Source organism: Leuresthes tenuis, unplaced genomic scaffold, assembly GCF_036924035.1.
Source record: "Leuresthes tenuis unplaced genomic scaffold, fLeuTen1.0.hap1 SCAF_3, whole genome shotgun sequence".
Lineage (NCBI taxonomy): Eukaryota > Metazoa > Chordata > Actinopteri > Atheriniformes > Atherinopsidae > Leuresthes > Leuresthes tenuis.
In genome coordinates, this window is record NW_027325357.1 from 5,292,455 (window position 1) to 5,312,727 (window position 20,273).

A 20,273-nucleotide genomic window follows, 5' to 3' on the forward strand; every position below is an offset into this window, starting at 1 on the left:
TAACACGACTGCAGCGCTTTGGCGCCACCTACAGGCCGCACATGTGGCTGCAGCATTAATCCACCTCCATTTACATCACTTTACTTTAGAGACAACAATTAAATGCATCAGTAACTTCGGTTCTGTTTAATCTATTTTTTAAATAAAACCTTATTTGTATCATCATCATATCATAATATCCACAACACTTAGTGTAAGAGAAAAAATATTTAACTTAAAGTAGCATAATAGTGACGGAGAAGGAAACAGGTAAACCCAAACTCATTTGAACAGAACCGAAATAACGTTATGAAGAAATGTAAGGAAATACATTTATCACGATTCTATAATAAAATATGTGTGATAGTATAATAATAATAACCTCTATCATGAAATTTGCTTGAGAGCTATACAATAATGCATTCACAATTCATACACTATAGTGGGAAAAGATGAGATGAATCATAATAAGTTCCCGGTATATTATAGTGGGATATAACATAAAGAGGTTACAATTTATAGTGAATAAAATGCATATATAATAACAATAGTCCCGCAATGTTTTCTTAACTGCTGCAACGTGCTTAATTTGCAGGTAGCAGATCATTTATACAAAGTTATGAATACTGTTTATTTTAGTGGCATTTAAGACGCTTTATTTACAGTTAAACATTTATCTAAACTCGTTTTAAATAACAACAGTTGTGCCATTAACTGCAGCTGCATCTTTATTTATTTTTAGCACCTTTCATTACATGTACATACATGGACAAATATTAGAAAACAAACAGTGAGTAAAAATTGATTAATGGAGAAACACAGACACACCCTTATATATAGATATATTTTACATAAAAGCACAAACAACTTCACATATACACATAGAAGCAGAGCACAAAGTATAGGAGTGTGGGAACAGGAGAGTTTTAAATTTAGTTTTGAATGTAGACCTGGTTTTAACAGACGTATCTTTTACACTAAGTTTTCGGCTATCACTTTAAGTACAGCTGATCTCATGAGTCTTGGTCATAATTTGAGATAATGCCTAATCAGAAGATAACAAAATGAGATTTTGAGATTCAGACTTTCATTCATTAGTGCTCTTATTTTGATGTATTACAAGTTGAGGACATATTTTAGGTTTCTGTGATATAGCTTTAAACTGTATACAGAAAAAAAGATAAGGTTTCAATGCATTTTGTAGTTCAAAGATGCTCTGAAAAATCTTGATTCTATATTACCGTTGTAATAAATCATGCAGTATATTTTAGTAAAGTAAATATAGCAAAAACAAAAACATAGTTACTCGAGCGTGATAAGCGCTATTAAATACTTTCAATGTCGTGTCAGTTATCGTTATATTATGGCTTCTTCTTCTCCGTTCTTAAATACATTTCGAGTTACCTTAAAAGCGCCATCAAGTAGTTTAACCCAGCTCTGGTTTAACCGTCTAAATGAAGGCTTTTGATTGGTCATTAATTTTAAACTCAGTAATGAATTAGCCAATAGGTGACGCTGTTGTTGATCAACGTTGCCAACAACGACCAATACAGTTTACTGTTCAGGAAATAGGGAGTCTGACTGTGCGGTCAGCCAGAGTGCTATTTTAAACGACACAATTATGAGCTAATCGTTTAGCTTTTTATCTTGTGAGGTTATTGATAAACGTGCTGCTGTCTCAGTTTATATTTCCTGCTGTCATGAACCTCGGGTGAGTCTGCCTTTGAACAGTAACCCTAGCTAGCTAGGCTAGGGCGAACGTGTCGCAGTGAAATGCACGAGTATTTTTGTTGTTATCTTTCTACCAAATTGCAAACAAATACACAACATTAGCGATCGCACAGGTTATACAATCGCCGAGTTTAAGCTTTAAAGGGGTTGAAGTTAGCCAACATGGTTATTTGTTGGTCAACAAAAGGTTAAGCTCAACAATATAAAGCCGAAACTGTTGATTCGGCAACAATTCTTCTGAAGAGTTAACTAGATTACAAGGTTGTCCCGCGTTAAAGTAAACCTCTTGCATGGCTTTCCATGTAAAATGTTGGTTTTGTCTTGTCATGACCCTAATTAAAAAGTAGGCTGATGAACTGCATGTGTGTAATGTCTCTGTCTCCCAAGAAAAAGCAGGATTTGTGTATATCGGGTATTGTTTAGAGGTATTTTGGCATTGTTAACTTACTGTTATCATGCAGTCTGATAAAACGACCAAGCAGTAACATCCTTGTCCCTGAGGGGTGATTTACTCTGATTAACCTCTGATTTACAATCATTTTGTCAGGTGTTTGTTATTTGACCTGACCACGTTGATCCTAATTGAAACACCACATTTCGTAAAACGCTGTTATGTTATACTTAAAAACTGACATCCGAGTGTCTCATGTAAGTCAGTCCAGTGTGGATTTTAGCAGGAAACATGCAACATCATATATCAATTCTAGATTTGGGATACTACACTACCTGCATGTATTCAAAAGAGTATTGTTGTTGTTTATTGTTGCATAAAGAAAAGTGCCTTAAATATGCTGTCAAGGTTTCTTCTTACAATTAACATCAAAGCACCTTTTGTATTAATTTGTATAAGTTTTTATCTATATGTTTTTATATATCAAAATCCACATTGGTTTTATCGCTGCTATCTAAGCTATCTTTATAAGACTGCTCACACCATTATTGTCTTTTGGCAGCATTTCAGGGTGAAAATGTATTATTTAAATACTGCTTAAATCTACATAGATAAGATTATTTAGACTATTAGAAAAATTCATGGGTTTGGGTTTAGATACAATAGCGAAGCATGAAATCCAATTTAATTAGTAATTGATTGGGATTTATAACTAAACAATTCAAATTCCGTGTTTTTATTTATATATTCATTCTATTTTTTTATGTGGATAATTTGATTGCTTTTCGATGCACTTTATTTTTGATTAATTTGTTCTTTCTTGGCACCAGGAAATGCGCTTCATTTCGTCGTATTTAACTTAGTGTATTTGTATAATTATAAATAAAGATCTATTCTTGAAATGAGTCGGAAGAAATATAAACTTTTTAAATCCATTTGAACTAAAACACCTTTTCATACGGACGTCACCCAACTGAATTTGATCTGATCTTCACGTAAATTAAATGTAATATTAGAGTAAAATAAAATGTGTGTTTATCTTTTATTTATCTGTTGCAGTGATGAATCAGAGTATCAGAGCTTCACCGATGATCACCCCTCCCATTGCCCCTGTGCTCTGAGTCTGATCACCTGTTCTCAAACTGCCTTGATTCAGCTCAGAGTTCTGATTAAAGCTGTTTATTGAACCTGCTCTCTGCTCTGGACCCCTGATCTTCCTCAATCACTCTGAAACATATTAAATGGAAATTAATAAGTTGGGCTTTTTCCCCCCTTAATGAGACCAAAAGACAGCTACAATCCTCCACTTAAAGAACGGTCTAAAATGTAGTAGTTTTAGGAAAAATCTAAAGACGATAAGGGACTCAGACTCAACAAAAACAGGTGGCGATTAAAAAAAAAAAAAGTGACAAGTACAATAAAATGTTGATTTTACTCTGTTTTGGGCTCTAATAATTCCTCTGTTTCTGGACAGGGATGGCCTGCTGTTTGAACTTGAAAACGGAAAACCCAGACTGATTTTACTCAGCCATGGTGAGACCTCTTCAACTTTTATAACCAGTGAATAATTGTGTTATTACTTCTGAGTGAAATGACTTGGTTTAGTGTTTCTTTAATGACCGGACATAAATGACACACCCATGTTCAGATCATTAAATACTGTGAAACTGTTCATTTGAACTACATTATGTTATTTCAGAACTGCACAGGTATTGGTGAAATATCGGTATCTGTGCGTATTTCTGTGGTTTAACATTGGTCGCTGCTCTCTGATACATCTTTCTGTCGCTGCAGGTGTTGAGAAATATCCAGCAAAGGTAGGAATCGTCCTTACACCTGGATTCTGATTACATTTCTGTTTATGAAACCTTGTCGTATACAGATCATGTTTATATTTGTTATGAACAATAATGCAGACAAGAGGACGTGTCCTGGTGTTATCCGTTAAATGTTATCTGATCTGAACTGCTGTGGTGGGTTTCCAGCAGCTGTCCATCAGGCCCAGAGCCGCTAACATCCTCAGCTCCAGGCAGCCGTCCTGTGTGGAGGACGCACAGGGAGAGGAGCGTCCACCCCGGCTGCTGGCAGGGAGGAACAGGGAGGCCAGGTGTAAGGTGGGGGGGGCAGCTCCCTCCTCCACCTCCAACACCACCACCACTACCACAGAGGGAAGGAGCACCACCTTGACCTCATCCAAGAAACATCACAAAGAAGGCGGTGTCAAAGCGGTGGCCAAGGTGAGGATTATGGATTATGTTCAAAGACCAAAGGCGCGCCGTGTTTTATCACAACACTCCAAGGTTTGGATCCATCCAGCCATTCATTCTAAGATAAAGATTTGTTTTCATTATGTTTTACGCTGCTGAGCCTCAGGCCTGGTGGTACGTTACACAGAACCAGAGGAAATAATCCTCACATCAACACGTTCAACTATAGACTGTAAAACATGGATGACATCATCCCATGTTCGGTGTGATGCTGCCGTTAAGTACAACACTGTGGTTGCTGGGCACAGGCTCCAACAGATTCGTCTCTCATGAATTAGTCCTCTGCAAACCAGCGGGTGACTTCAGGGTGGCTTTGTCCATTCATCTCTAAATACTGTGTTTACAACCGGTGTAATCTGTGAATTAAACGCAGAAAAAAGAAAGAAAACAAAAAAAGCTGTAAATGCCACTCTTTACTCCTCTTTCCTCGAAGAAATGCCCCTTATTTCTGATATAACTAATGCTTTAGCAACATATCTGCAAACCTCTTGAGGAGGCAGCGTTGTTGAAAGTCATCACATATAAAACCTGCTTCTAGCTGCTGGTTGAGCAGTGATTGGTCCAGCCCTGTAAATGTAGAGCCTTCAATTCTGAGTAAAACAACTGTTATAGATCCATCTTAATTAAGAAAAGCAGTTCTTCACATGACTGATTCCTTTTCGGCACAAATAGATTGCTGTGATTTGTACTCTATGCCGTTTTTATGTGGTTGAGAATTAAATTTAATTCAAAATTAATAAATTAAAGTTCAAACACAGCATCACCTCTATACAGCTATCCAATCAGGGTTTAAATGGAGCATCAATGTCAAATACATGGTTTTAAACATTTACAGATCCAACCAGGCTCATGAAATTTTGTCTAACTGTGTGCATTCAAGGTGAAGTCAAACAAGCACAAACTCAACAACACTGATGGACCCCCGAGGGCCGATGAGAAGGCAGGACAGCCTCAGAACACAGGGGATCCAGGTGGTGGAAAGGGGGGATTAAAGGCCCAGCTGGACAGCGTGGTGTGTCTAACCAGTGAGCAGCTGCAGCAGATCCTCAACACTGTCCAGACCCCCAGCAGGGGCCCGGAGGCACAAGGTAGAGCTCGTGTGATGAATCTGATGAGACCTCAATACATATGAGTTGAGTCAACATAAACTTCACTGAAACCTAACTTACTGAGTAGTTTAGTCTGCGTTACTTATGTCTGTTTTGATCTACTTCAGACAACAAAATCCACACGAGGTTATTCAACTATCATGTAAAATTAGTTCAACCCACCGAGTTAAACTGAGACCTCGTGAATTTGCTTAATAATCTCTCCCAACACAGACAGATTCATCTGATAAAAGAGAATCATTTAATAGAAATTAGTTCCATGTTTGTTTGTTGTTCAATTTCTTGATTTATGTACAAGCAACAAGAATTAATTGGATAACAAGACATTTATGTTATGTAATCATTCAAAACAATGTGACTTTGTTTTTTTATTTTCATTAATTATTATTTTAAATTACAAATCGTTTGTCATTAATTTTCTTTGTTAGGAGGCTATATTGATCCAAAATCTGCCTCTTCAGTGAATGAAGGAGGAGAAGTAAAGGATGAAGAAGCAGTACAGGAAAGAGGAACTCATTTAACTAGAAACTCACAAGAAAAAGACATCAGGTAAGTAGATTGTTGTTCATCTTGCTGGCATGACTGATTTCCTCTGAATGTATTCCCATAAAGAAGATGAAGAAATACTCTCATAGATGATTTAGTATCCGTCGTGTGTTGTGACAGGCAGTGTTTAGACGTGTCAGCAGTGTTGAAGCAGATTGTACATCTGTATTCTAAAGAGGTTTCTGCTGTTTTCAGGATGTCTGGGGGTCTCTTCAGCTGGCTGGAGGACCGACAGTCAGACAGCAGAGCGGCCGTCGACGCCAGGAAGGCTCAGTGGCGGAGAGAACTTGGTACATGCATGCATGGGAACACACAAATGCATTGTAAAAAGTTTTATCAGCAGGAATGGCAAAGACACAGACGTCTCACACCTTTGACTGGCTTTGATTAAGGCTTTTTTTGTATTAAAGCTTATATATATATAACGTTTTTAGCAAAAAAAAAGCAGATTAACCTGCTTTACGCTACCGGCTCAGCACCAAACAGCAGATGCATTTAGAGCAGAACATTTTCGTAGCTAAATATGGAACTGATGGAGCCCAAATCACATCTGACAGAGGGGTCAGTATTGATAATGTTGCTCTGTGTTGTTAGTAACAATATGATCTTTTGGACGTCTGCTGGCAGAAATAACAGGAGCAGTTTTTAATTTAGTAAAGTTTATGAACCAGAACCAGCCAGTTAGGGTTAAAACAGTCAGTTAAAACTAAAACTGCAATCTAAAGACATTCTGAATCTATACAGAGTGAACATGAGCGCTGAACAGTCATCCAATCATGTGGCAGCAGCGCATTAAATCCTGCAGAAACGGGACCGGAGCTGATTTCAAGTGTTTCTGAAACAGCTGATCTCACCTCAGACGATCTTTCACCTCAACAGTCTCAAGAGTTTATTCAGATTACAAAAAATGTCATTTGAAAGACAAAAAAACCCCCCGTGAGCTGCAGATAGAAGCACTGCTGATGGGAGAAGTCCAGAGAGAGGACAGAAAAGCAGACTCGCAACATGAAAAGCAATGTTGGATCCAGTTTTTGTTTGCCAGCCTGAAAAATCTGAGGCTCAGCAGCACTGGATAGAAGACTGGAAAATGTAACCCGCTCTCGTGAATCTGCTGCTCTGCTGAAGCTGCAGATGGCAGGCTCACAATTTGGCATCCACATCACGAACCCAATGGCGCCAACTGGTCTTGGCGCAGTCCAGACTGCAGCTTCTGATGTAATATGTTCTGAATGTTTTCTTGGCACACTTAAGACATTTAATACCAGTCAGTCGTGGTTTGAATGCTAAAGCTTACCTTGTGCATCCCTTTCTGGCCACAATTCACTACATATAATATTTAAATTTACATATATAAATGAGGCACCAGTCAACATGGCTGAAATGGGTTCTTTTTAATCATTTTTTAGTCTATTTGGAGCATATATGATGGCTACTTCTTTCTTTATTCAAGAGTGAATTATAGTTATGATTGGAAGCTTATTTCCTCTCATCATAAACATCTTGGAAATATTGGACAGAACAATTTAGCTTGCTGCCCAAGTTTGATTATTTGGATTGATTTTCTTTATAAATCCAATAACCATTGTCCTGTTGGAGCTGTCCAGCTGTTAGTTTAAGTTAAAAGTCCTCATTATTCCGTGCACTCTGTGCCAGGTCCACTGGCAGCAGTTAACTCCAGAGCATGAAGCTCCAGACTGAATACTTCTCCTTTAATTCTCTAAATGTGGCCAAACACTTGATCTTTGTCTCATTCGACTGTGAAACTTCCCCCAGGAGGCGTTTTATCGCTTCATGTGGACAGCTGCAGACTTTAGTCAAACGGACCACTTGAACAGGAGCTTTGTCCCTGAACAGCCGCCACTCGGTCCATGATGAGGAAAAGCTGGCTGTTCCAGAACCAGTTTCCTCTTCATGGTTTGGGTTTTCATCCTCAACTTTCTCTATATCTAAGTACTTAAATGCAGTTGTTATGACATGGCTCCAAGACATATTTCCTGCCTTTTGTGTCAATCTTATGATCCTCTTCCTGACATCTGCGCTGAGCTCATTGGGCTTCACGCGTCTGCAGTTGGTGCTGTCAAACAAACCTTGTTAATGCTATCACAGAGAAGCTGCCACCAACAGGAAATCATGACACTTTAAAACATTTTGGAGCTTTTAGCAACACTAAATTGGCAATCTAAGCGGTGCCTGCGTGTTTTTTCGTTCGCTAACCCAGTTTTTCACCATGTCACAAATCAAACTGGCTCAAACTGGTTACATGAAAACAGTGAGGTTTTTTTTTCCTTGTTTGTGTGGTTTTAGATGAGCAGGTGGCACAGAAGCAGCAGCGTTCAGCTCCAGGTAGACTACAGGTACGAAGCTTTTCGCCCTCAGTTTTTTTGTTGTTTTCATCACTCTGTAATTAACAGTTAGAAGTTGCAGATTTTATATTGTTTTAACAGGGAATGTTGGAGATATTTAATGCTGTCATCTGACATTTAAAAAGTCAGAGAAAAGCAGTAAGTTATTGTCTTTTAATGTAGGAGAGACAGCTGTGCAGCGTTTCTAGAGATTATGTTGGATATTAACATTAATACCTGTGAGACTGAAGCAAATAACCGAGCTTGTTCCCCAAGTTTACTCAATAAGATCAGACTAGATTCAGTGTTGAAAGACATATTTCCACTCACTAAATATGTATTATTCTGTGTTTCAGGCTGAGGAGTATGCAGAGAGCGTGTTATCAGTTCAGAGCTCAGTCAGCCACAGAGAGCAGCCTGCAGCCATCAGATCCAGCCTCAGACTCGGGGTAAATCTCACCTGTTAGCCAAAGCTCCTGTCACACGGTTCTTCCTCCTTTTAGTTTGGTTATTCATTCAGCTTAGACTGTAAAGTTGTTTTGATGTTTATTGTCGTAATCTGGAGCTCCCTGTATCAGGACCTGACTGAATATGTTACTGAAAGTGACTGTGGCACATTCATGAAAGAGATTATACTCTGTTTACATCGGATGTAGCATTTGTTGTGCTTTACATGAACGATGCATCGAATTTAAGAGTTTCAGGGAAGGATTTTAGAAACGTATATATCAACATGTGTTTTCACTGAAGGAAATTACTCCGATGGAGGAGGTGTTGAGTGTTGAGAGGAAAGACGAGCAGAGGAGACGCTGGCTGGAGGAGCTGGACCGTCAGAGAGAGGAGACGACTGAACGCAGGAAACAAGAGAAACTGCTGCAGAGCCAGGTGAAGGAGAGGCACAGCAGCAACCACAGAGGCGGGTGCTGTGGATCTGTTTTTGACCGGTTTTTGTCCCGGCAGACAGAGGACCACGAGCGCTGGGCCACGCACTTTGACTCGCTGCAGAGGAGGCCTCTCATCCAGGCTGCAGCTCCTTCAGCCCCACCTCCACTTCAGCTCTGCAGCTCCGAGCGAGGCGAGTGGGAGCCCACGTCCAGCTTGTCTCTGGTCTGGGAGGCGGCAAGCAGCTGCGGAGCGGAGAGCGTCGTTGGAGCCAGTGTGGATTCAACCAGTGGATATCCGACCAGAACCAGGTAAGAGAAGAGAACTAACTGGTAAAAAGGAGGTTTTAGGTGCTTCAAGATCAGTGTCAGAAAGACCAGTACATGTCTGTAAAACTGTAAGTTCTGACAAAGAAATATGAAGTCTTTCTCTTTTGTTTAGATGTTTTATTAAAGGTGACATATTATGGTCATATATGCTCACTTCCATCCTGCTAGATGGATGAACGTGTTCTGTCATAAGAGCCCGTGGATAAACTATATTTGAGGGTAATGTTCCAGCAGCGGGCTAAAGACTGTATGTGCAGCAACCACTTTTCATCGGACTGTTTTCTTGGTCCAGTTCAACACTGGACTGAAGAAACTGAGCCACAAAGAGGGCTCAGTTCCAACTCTCAGAGCCTGAACTTCAGAGCAGGACAATGGAAGCATCTGAGAAATAATTCCTCGTGGTTTACAGCAGCAGCTAACGCTAACAGCTTAGCTAACGAAGATGACTAACACCAACTTCTAAGGAGTTATTGCTGTTCCTTTCTGAAAGATGAACATTATTGTTACCACATTACTTTGTTAGCTGAAGCTTTCTAGTTGAAACTCAGACAACCTGCAGCTGTGTGGATGAGGTGTGTTTTCAACATAACACCGGCCCTCTCCTCACTCTTGTAGCTACATTGAATGCTGGAGTAGGCTGAACACTTGCTAAGTCTCCACTCAGACAACAGACTGTTAAAGAGGGAAACAAGGCTGCCGTAGCTGGGCAAATCGAGGCCATCAAATCAGAGCTCTACAACCAGACTAACTCCAGGTTTATGAATATACATTTGAGTTTTTTGTTTTTCTGTGCTTCATCCAGCTATCTGAGGACCATGACCTCCCTGTTGGACCCTGCCCAGATAGAGGAGAGAGAGAGGAGGAGGCTCAAACAGCTGGAGCAGCAGGTAAGAGAAGGTGCCGGTGGGTGAGAAATGCTAGGTTGGAGGTTTTTTCCTTTTTTGGCACTTAGCTTCTGTAAACATTGACAGAGAGCGATCGAGGCCCAGATGGAGGAGCGCAAGAAGCAAAGGGAGCAAGAGGAGGCGAAAAGGAGACAAGAGGAAGCGGAGGAAGAGAGAAGGGTCGCGCTGGAGAGGGAGATGCTGCAGAGCCAGTATGAGCTGGAAATGTTGAAGAAGAGGCAGAAGGTCAGACACAATCATTTCTCTCCACCTTATCGCTGAAACATTTTCTGATTAGTGGAAAAGTCAAACTGTGCTGGAGCTGCAGCTTCATCATAGTTTGATTGTGTCCTCAGGGGCAGTCGAACAATCACACAGAGCAGCCCGAGAAAGGCCGGACTGAGAGCAGCCAGCAGGAAACCCCCCAATCCAGCAGTGAGTAGAGTTCTGTGATGTTACTGCAACACAGACCCAAACACCTGTGCATGAAGTCATAACCCCAAAGGCTGTTTGAGACGCTCACTCAGCTGGTTAAAGCATCATCTTTTAGTTTTAGTTTTTAAATTTGATTAGATTCACGTGGAAGTAGAGAAGAAGTACCATTAAGTAAGATTCTTCTTTCCATATCAGTAAAAGTCATGCATTCATAATCATAGTTAAGACGTTTTATTAACAAAATTCTGTGAAAATAACCAAAGTTCTTCTGTCCCTTATGGCCGATTATATTATCTGATAGAATCAGTAATTAGTCCTGTTCTAGTAGAGGGAAAAGTTGAGCTCGAGCTAGTTTAATCTTCTTTTTATAAAGTTAGAGGTCAGGATCAACAGATAAATCAGTAATGGAAGAAGAAAGGTTTGCTGCCTGTTATTCCAGGTTATTTATCATATTCCATCTCAAACAGGAATTTACGTGAAGCCATTTGTTGTATAAGTTCAGCGTAAAAAGTAGTGCACAGATCTTTTTATTGAGGAGAGCAAACAACTGTTGATACAATATTTCTCTTTAAAATGTTGTGAAATAGAACTTTATGTCAAATAAATGTAATCAATATGTGAAAGTACCATAAAACTGTAGTTTAAGGTAGTAGAATGCAGAGTTTCCATCAGTAAAACTGGGCTGGAATCACCAACAGCATGATCTAAACACTGTGTTGTATGAAATGTCAAATGACTTTATCATCAGTTTAACTATAATGAAATCTGCAAATCTGGGCTGTTTTAAAAAAAAAAAAAAAGCACTTTTTAAGTTTTTAACTGCTCAATATTTTCCTATTTCTTATGAGGAGCCTTTTAAACAACGTTTAAGAACACTAATAACAGATGTTTGTTCTTCTTCTGAGGATTTGTGGCTTAGTGACACTCACAGCCTTTCTTCTATGAGTCTGTTTGATGCTGATGGAGCACAAATATCCAAACTACCTGCTCAATGAGTTAAACTCTCAGTTTGTGAGAATCCCTGTTTCCAGTTTGTCTGACCTGAGCAAAAAGTCAGTGAGCTTTTATTTTCCCAGGTTTTAAAATGTGTGTTTTATGTGTGTTCAGTTGTCACCAGACAGGTCGAAGGTTTGGAGGATCCCAACAGTTCAACCTCCTCTTATAGAGACACTGCTGTCCAGACAGGTAACGCAGATATACTACAGCTAACACTGATATCTTTTATTTCTATACACTTCTCCATGAGTGCATGTTGACAACCAGCAGAATTATAAGATGAGGCAGCATCCTCTCTGATCTCTCACTGTTAAATTCTTCTCTTTTATGTCATTTTTAATGTTTCATTGCATAAAATAGTGATTTGTTGACAACCCTTAAACTAATTTTTCTAAGCTGCTGCAAACTTTCTCTGAACAAATCTTTGTTATTGCCAAACAAGACGCTTTGCTGACGTCTTTCAAGTGTTTCTCAAGCGTTTTCTTTTACAACGCTGTTCGCTTTGGGCTTCTCTTCTTCATGTACTATCTGCACTTGTTGGACCTTCTCTCTGTGCAGAAGCAGTTCTCACGCTCAGAGCAGACAAAGTTCAGACTGCGGACGTCGCCGTCCGGTACCACCCGCCTCCTTCTCAGTCCGCTGCTCCTCCGAACAGCAGGAGTCGAGCGGTGAGAACGGGGAAGGAGAACATCTGTATGCCAGCAGGAGACGACCCGTATGAACTGTTCGGCAGGACCGAGAGGAGCAGGAGAGACAAGAGGAGGCCGGAGTGGAACACACAGAGGTACAAACGTACAACTCACTGCAGATTAGCTACTTATAAACACTCCAGGCCGGCTCCTGTTTCACATGAAATATGTAAAGAAAAGAGTGTACTGTTTAAGTTATGAAGAAGTTCTATGTTTTCTTGTTGAATGGATCTGAGAACTTCCACTTTATTAGACTCATTAATGTTCACTGTGGTCTGTTTCAAAACAAGAACGAGACCACATGACACAGCGGTGGGAAAACTAAACCTATAAAGAGGCATTTCACAGCTGGAAGGTGAATCCATGCTGTTTATGTGATGGAAAGGTGCAGTTATCCTTTAAAATGATTAGTTTACTGCAAAAAACACAGAAAATGAAGAGAAAGGGACGTTTGTCAGAGGATTTTCCTCTTTCATCCTGGATGTTCTGCCACGGGGTTAATGAGGAGCACTTATTGTTACTTCGAGATTAGTTAAATGTTGAAGTTGAAAGTGATCATAGGTGGGTTAAATCCACCTATGATCTCTGAAGTGTCATCAAGAGTAAATTTCTCATTACTGAAGAATAAACTAAACAAAGCAGGTTTGATGGGTGACTTATGCAGCTAAAACTGGCCTCTCTGGTACAGTTTTAAATTGCTTCAGGTCCCATCTTACTGATAAGATAAGTTATTTATTGAGTCATCACCTATAAGATATAAACTGAATTATGGCGTTCCCCAGGGTTCAATCTTAGGTCCGATTCTTTTTAGTCTTGGGGATGTCATCAGGAGACACGGCATAAACTTTCATATTTCTGCTGATAACACACAGCTTTATATTTCTCCTGGTGACACCGGCCCCATAGATATCCGTTTTAACTGTATTTTAGGCATCAAGACATGGATTGCAGGCAACTTTTTCAGCTCAACCAGGACAAAACAGAAGTATTGGTCATCGGTTGATGGTGCACACAGAAAAGAACTATCAATAAACCCATCAAAAGAAGTAAAGAACCTCAGAGTTATATTTGATTTCCAGTTTAAATTTTACATCCCATATTCAAATTCTAACAAAGATGGCGTTCTTTCAGCTGAGGAACGTTGGCAGCGTGCGACTGGTCCTCTCTCAAGCCAGTGCAGAGACACTGATCCATGCTTTTCTCACATGTAGAATTAATCACCTTGATGCTCTTCTTTCTGGGCTTAATAAGAAAGAAACATTGATCCATTGCTGCTGACAACAACTAGAAAGAGAGCACATATCACACTGGTTCTAATGTCTCCTAACTGGCTTCCTGTGTGTTTCCGGGTTGATTTTAAGATTCTTTTACTGGTTTTTAAGGCTCTTAATGGTCATAGTCCAAATGAATTATCTGATTGCCTGCTTGAGCCCTCAGGTCTTTTATTAATTCCTAAAGTTAGGACTAAAACATACTGAGAAGCATTATTTAGCTACTGATGTCCTCATCTCTGGAACAGCTTCCTGAGGGCAGCTGGGACTGTTGATATTTTTAAAAGTAAACTTAAGACTTAATGAAGCTTTTAAGTAAATCGAGCGCAGTTGTGGCAGTTTTGTTATCTTTGCTGATTGTATTACTTTTGTATTTAAAGTGCCATGCAAACAAATATAAATAAGTATAATAAACTGTAATAATGATCAAATATCATATTTTGCTTTGATTGTTTTACATCAGAAAATAAATCAACTTCTAATACGTTGAAGCTGCTTACAGCTTGAAAATTGATAACTAATTTTATTTTAATTTTTTAAACCTGGACCTTATTTCTGGCATAAGATACGTTTATCTACTAACCAAAAACAGTTTGGTGAAAGTTGGCGTCCTTCAGAAGATATTTAGATCACTCGAGATCCGCGTATATCCATATAACGAGAGAGAATGGGGCATAGACAATACTCTGTCAATTATCTGTCTTTATTTCACCAATACTTTGACTTCATCGACGCCCGCCGCTGCAGCACAGCTCATTCTGCAGCGGCGGGCGTCGATGACGTCATCCCAGTAGACGAGTGTGTAGAAAGCCCTCTATAAGCCCCCCGATAGCCGCCAATAACAACAACACAGCAGCGATGAGCTAACAGAGCTATAGTACACGTTCATTCATTCTTCTTAAAGTACTGCTGAAATAAAGACAGATAAAGCCTTATTTAGAGGCTGCATCGTCTAAGACCCGCTCACTCCGTTATGTGGATATATGCAGCTCTCGAGTGATCTAAATCTTCTGAACGATGCCAACTTTCATTTAACGGTTATCGGTGAGTAGATGAACCTATTTTATGCCAGAAATAAGGTCCAGGTTTAAAAAAATAAAATAAATAATTTCCCCTTTAATTCTGATATAACATAAGCCCCAGTGTCTTTAATTCAGTATTTCCTCTGGTCCCCTGAACCTGTTCCGGTTCTCCAGGCCCAGCCGTCGGTTCGTTCCGGCCTCGGAGCGTTACCCGGCCGCTCTGCAGAAGGACAGACAGGAGAGTCGACTGAAGAGGCAGGCCAAGCTCATCGCTCTGCAGGAAAGAACCTGCCTGTCCAGAACCGACCCTTCTCCTGCCCAGCATGAGGAGCCTCGTCTCTGCACCAGCAGGCAGCAGAGCAGAACCAGTCCCAGAAAGGTGAGAGGATTCTGTTTTTGTCTTGACTTTTAAAATCTGGATTCTAACACATTATTCAGTTTGATCATTTAGTGGGGCGGACTTTGGTTACCTCTTTTTCTCTGCTGGCTGGTGATCGGTTCTGTTTCTTCTTCTGTGTTTTAATGACGACGCTTCAGGTGGAAACTGGCTGCAGAGGGCACCGCAGCTCCACAGCCATCAGCGCCGACAGGTTAGCAGCTCTGACTGCACTTCTCTCACCACTGAGACTCCAACACCTCTAAAACAGCAACATCTGATGACCGGAGAGTTTCCAGTTCTTCAAGTTTCTTCATTCCACTGAATGAGAACTAAAATTAAAAGAAGTTTTGCAGAAAAATGTTGAGAATTAGTTTTTTTAACAAACATAAATGACCACCCCCCCCCTTTTTTTTTTTCTTGAGAGAAAATGTGACCATTTTATGATAAATTAACTTTATTTTTTAAATGTCTAAAAGGAAGTTAGACTTGACTGAAAGGTGTAATTCAATGTCCTGAGACCAGATGTATAAAATTTAAATGGCTCTATGTATGTGCATAGCCAAAAATGTGCATGCATTAGAAATCCAAGAATACAAATTTAGGGTTTCCTTTGATAAATCCCAATTACTGGGAAACCTACAGATGACTGTAGATATTCTCCAAATACTAATTATTTACATATAAAAACATCACTTGTTTTACTGGATGTGAAACTGAGACACCTCTCAGTGAAAAGGAGAAAATTAAAGCCCTTTAATTTAGTGGTGTCAGTTCTTTAATCACAAGCAGAACAAAAAAAGAAAAGGTTCAAACGACAGAATCCGACCCAGAACCACAGTTAGCAAAGTCTTCCAACGACAGCGGAGCAACCATCTTTAAGCTTGAGCGTTACACATGCTAGCACCAACGATTGCCTTTAAATGTGTGTGTGGTGTCTTTGTAAATAGCAGTTTTTCTGCATCGTACCTGTGTGGCTGCAGCTTGACCTTCATCCGGTTCCCGTATTGTGTTCATCTGAGAAAAGAGTAGCTCTTTCATGACATAAAAAGATGCCTGTGCATGTAAATAGAGTGAAACAGAAGCTTAAAGTCAGTCTGTAGTCTGGTATAAAGCAGCAGAAACGGACTTCTGGATGGTGTGAAACACCATTTTACTGAGCTGCTGTACAACTCAGAGCCTTAAAGTTCAGATTTGATTCAGATTAACTGGAAATGCTGATGAAATAACGTTTAATTTCTTACTGGCAACAAAAGCAAGATGTAAGAGCCACGTGAGGCTGATAAGACTGCTCAGTGTTTTAAGAAGATGGATGAATCAGGAGGAAGTGACACGTTTTTATTCTACTTTAAAAGGCAGCAGTTTCTGGTCTTCATGGTGTTTTTCCATCTCTTTATCCAGGGGGCGCTCTCCTCCCGTCCCTGCAGTCAAACACAGAGTGCAGAGTCAGCAGGCCTCCACCACTCCTCCGGTCCTGGAGTTCGTTCCTTACGTCCGGACTGATGAAGTCTTTAACCTGGACCCACTGGAGCCCGCTAACACCCCCCCACCTCAAACACAGTCAGGTTGGACACAACGAGCCATTTTTGACTGGAACTATTCTTTAAACACCGCTTTACGTACTTTACAATCTTGCACGAATGGAAAGTGTTGCGCTGACAAACACCAAAGCTCTTCCCGTCTCTTTCTGTCTGAATTAAATGTTTGGGACATTAACCGAGCAATCTGTGGGAGACTGAAGCCAGTAATGTAACGTGGCTCATGTCTGAATAGGTTTTCACCTCTTCCTCGGTCACCCCAGGTTGCACTGTGCACCTTTTAATAAAAGGAGGGAATACAGCAAAGCTTTGGAGTGACGGGGGAACGTCTTCTTGAGCATTATAAGCAGTAAAACTACTTCTGCTCACTGTAAAGGGACCAGTTTTGAATGAAAACAGGTTTCAGCTTTTATCTAACAAAAGCTTTTTAATCTGATATCCGAGTCTGTGATGATCTCGTTCAGCTGACTGAACACGGCTCTGCAGAAACATCCGGTGTCATGCGTGTGATGTGCTTATTTTCTCACTGCAGAAGCATTTTAATATCGGATCTAATCACGATCAGCGATGCAAACTGTAGGGATCAGTGTTCAACACGGCGAAATCTGATGCTCCACTTAAAGGCTAGGAGAAAACATTTAACAAAACTTTAACAGCAGCACTGAAATGTCTAAATGTATTCTGAGGCCGTTTTTGTGTAAATAAACCTACTTTCTCCTGGTCAGGAGCTCCTCCTCAGAGTTCGGCTCCTTCACATCGCGACCCGCTCCTGCACCCGGAGCTGCTGCGTAACGCACAGACACAGCGACAGCAGGAGATCCTGAGAGGCCTGGCTCAGCTGCGGCAGGTAACACACCTTTACAGACATGTGGAGCTGGTTATGCTTCTCATGACCAAACTACAACAAATTCCTCGTCATTTATCCGCTGCGTTTCTGTAACTAAACTGATGGCAGCTGAAGATAAACAGGATCATGAAATTCTGATCACAGCATGTTGGTCTAAACCAGTGTTTCTCAGTTCCAGTCCTCATGACCCGCTGCCCTGCATGTTTTCGATGTTTTCCTCCTCCACCACACCCGGTTCAAATGATCAGCTCGTCATCAAGCTCTGCAGTGGCCTGATAAGGAGCCATTCATTTGAATCAGGGGTAGTGGGTCATGAGGACCGGAATTGAGAAACACTGATCTAAACGGACATAAAAAGGGGAAAATAATGCAAAGGGGAATGAAAATAAAGAGAAAAATGTGGAGGGAATAAATGCTTCAATACAATGTAAAGGAAAGTAATACAGATAAATACAAGAGTACCAAGTAAAGATGTTAAATATATTCCAATTAAAACAATACAATTAAAAACTAAGGGACAACAACATCAACAAAAGCTTAAATTAATGTATTATTTAATCTAAGTGTCATCTTACAAACTTCAGTCTCCCCATCGTAACCAGGACGTTAACGTCCACGCTAAGCGTCGGCGAGCTCTCACGTGTGCCGACATGTTTGTGTTTTCAGGGTTTACTACAGAAGCAGAGGGAGCTGGAGACAGACCTGAATCCTCTCCTGAACCGCCACGACAACGAGCAGCGCTTGCCCTCGACGACGCACCGCATGTGAGCCCCAACGCACGAGGACGGTTTGCACTGATGATGGTCCGTGTCTGCTCGAGGTCGGCGGTCTGTCAGGGCGAAGAGGCGACTTCCTGAACTCTTACAAGGTGCCAAGTAGAACCGAAAGAGTTACTATCAAACGCAGCTGGCTGCGCAGTTCATGACACATTGTGCACAATATGTGGTACCTTTTTAAGAGAAAACCCAAACATCCCCATCCGTCGAACAGAAGAGGCCTCGTGACTTCCTTCTGTTGTTCAACAGCAGGAGGACGCCTGTGGTCACTGCTACCAACAGGTCTAACAGCCAGGACCGCTCATAGCTGCATGTGAAAGGAAAGGAGTTGGGCTCCGTCTGTCAGGGGGTCAGTAAATGTACCGCCGGTGAACCGCAGCATCAGCTCTCCACTCAACTTACATCTTTTATCAAATCATGGATTCAGGCTGATAAAACCAAGTGCATCCGTCTGCTGTCACCACATCTTCTGCTCCTCAGCACCACCTGCTCCGTCAGACGGACGTAAAGCTGCTCAGAGTGAAGACTTTCTACCTCACTGAATACTCCTGCCCTGTCAGACGGACCGAATCTTCTTTTTATTGTATTTGCATATTTTAATTTATAATGAATGGAATAAATTATGTTCAGTGTGTTTAAACCTGTTGTTTTTATTACACTGAAACTGTCCACTTCAGATGATCAAACCTGTCATTTATCATCCAGTTCTGATGGTTATGGCACATTGAATGCGTCACAGGACAAACACGCTGTGAGATGAGACACTACAAGCTGAGCGATGTCCACATTTCACGTCCTTCACCGTTTGAATTCAAACCGAACAATCAAAGCTGATCAGAGTCCTGGGATCTCATGTTTAAAAGACCGCAGTTTTCATACCCAAAGAAATAGCCGCATGTAGAAAACAATGCACATGCCTGATCACACACACCTTTCCTTTACAAATCTTGATGAATGTGAAGCTCAGTGACAGTAACACACCTCAATAATGGCGTAGAAACAGGAACTGAGGCAATGGGAGAAATCCTTAACTGTATATTTACAGTACCTGTACTGTATGGTTTTTTTAAAACATGTGTGCACATGATGGAGCAGATTAGCTGAATACTTTCATTCTGAAAGGACATATTTTTGAGTCTGTAATATAAATGTCCCTTAATAATAATAATAATAATAATAATAACTTACTGCTGCATGTGCTTATAATCACACTTCGTATAACCTGATACTCCATGTGCTGCGTATCAAGATGTGCAGAATAACATCAGCTATCGCATTAAAAGCACCAACCAACGATCCCTCTGAGAAGGCAGTACACGCTGCGTTTGTGGACCAATAATAAGCTCAGTAAATCTCATAACCCACCACATACACGACAAGCGTCTTTTACACAAATAAATGATGTAAAAATTATTTTCTGTGCGCGACTCATTTGCTGAAAAATCGATCAAATGTGCGAAGCCTGTGGGGGCGCAGACTCCTGAGGGTCAACTGGGTGCTTTAGTGTAAAAACTGAGCCGTTTACTAACCAGTTAACTGAAGAAATCAGTGAAAAGTTCATCAAATATAAAAGATATCCTTTAAGTGCGTGAATATTACCTCTAATGCAAGCATTTTCTCTTCAGGTGAAAATGGGTAGAAAATGTCTACAAAACTGGATATCGAACAGGAGCATCATGGTGGTGCCTTCAGTGTCCTCTGAGAGAGCTTAAATGACTCAAATGATTCAAACAATGATTCAATTATCACACCTGGAACTTCAGATGTTCGTAAACCCGAGTGACTGATGAGATAAGATTTCAAAAGAAAACTCACGTCATCGAGCTGGATTTCACCAAACTGCTGGGCGCAGGATCTGCGTTC

At 40.6% G+C, this 20,273-nt stretch overlaps 1 protein-coding gene across 2 annotated transcripts; it reads left to right on the forward strand.

Moving 5' to 3' along the window:
* The first annotated feature begins 1,547 nt into the window (after positions 1 to 1,547).
* Positions 1,548 to 19,030, forward strand: ccdc66 (coiled-coil domain containing 66). Of its 2 annotated transcripts, none has more exons than XM_072381501.1 (21): positions 1,548 to 1,690; positions 3,576 to 3,634; positions 3,896 to 3,918; positions 4,087 to 4,338; positions 5,249 to 5,456; positions 5,906 to 6,026; positions 6,219 to 6,313; positions 8,328 to 8,377; positions 8,722 to 8,814; positions 9,116 to 9,250; positions 9,326 to 9,558; positions 10,379 to 10,463; positions 10,548 to 10,706; positions 10,817 to 10,895; positions 12,003 to 12,080; positions 12,450 to 12,675; positions 15,048 to 15,252; positions 15,411 to 15,463; positions 16,651 to 16,814; positions 17,513 to 17,634; positions 18,301 to 19,030. In XM_072381501.1, exons 1-21 carry the CDS (start codon positions 1,680 to 1,682, stop codon positions 18,400 to 18,402), a joined length of 2,553 nt encoding a protein of 850 aa, XP_072237602.1. In that variant the 5' UTR covers positions 1,548 to 1,679; the 3' UTR covers positions 18,403 to 19,030. The 2 variants fall into 2 exon arrangements, with proteins under 2 accessions (XP_072237602.1, XP_072237603.1); XM_072381502.1 differs by having other exon boundaries at positions 4,090 to 4,338.
* Positions 19,031 to 20,273: the final 1,243 nt, after the last annotated feature.

What these genes read in the sequence shown, in the direction of transcription:
- ccdc66 (XM_072381501.1), top strand. An exon ending in CAGGGGCCCGGAGGCACAAG is followed by an intron (nt 5,457 to 5,905) that starts GTAGAGCTCGTG and finishes TTTCTTTGTTAG; the next exon opens with GAGGCTATATTGATCCAAAA. An exon ending in GGATATCCGACCAGAACCAG is followed by an intron (nt 9,559 to 10,378) that starts GTAAGAGAAGAG and finishes TGCTTCATCCAG; the next exon opens with CTATCTGAGGACCATGACCT.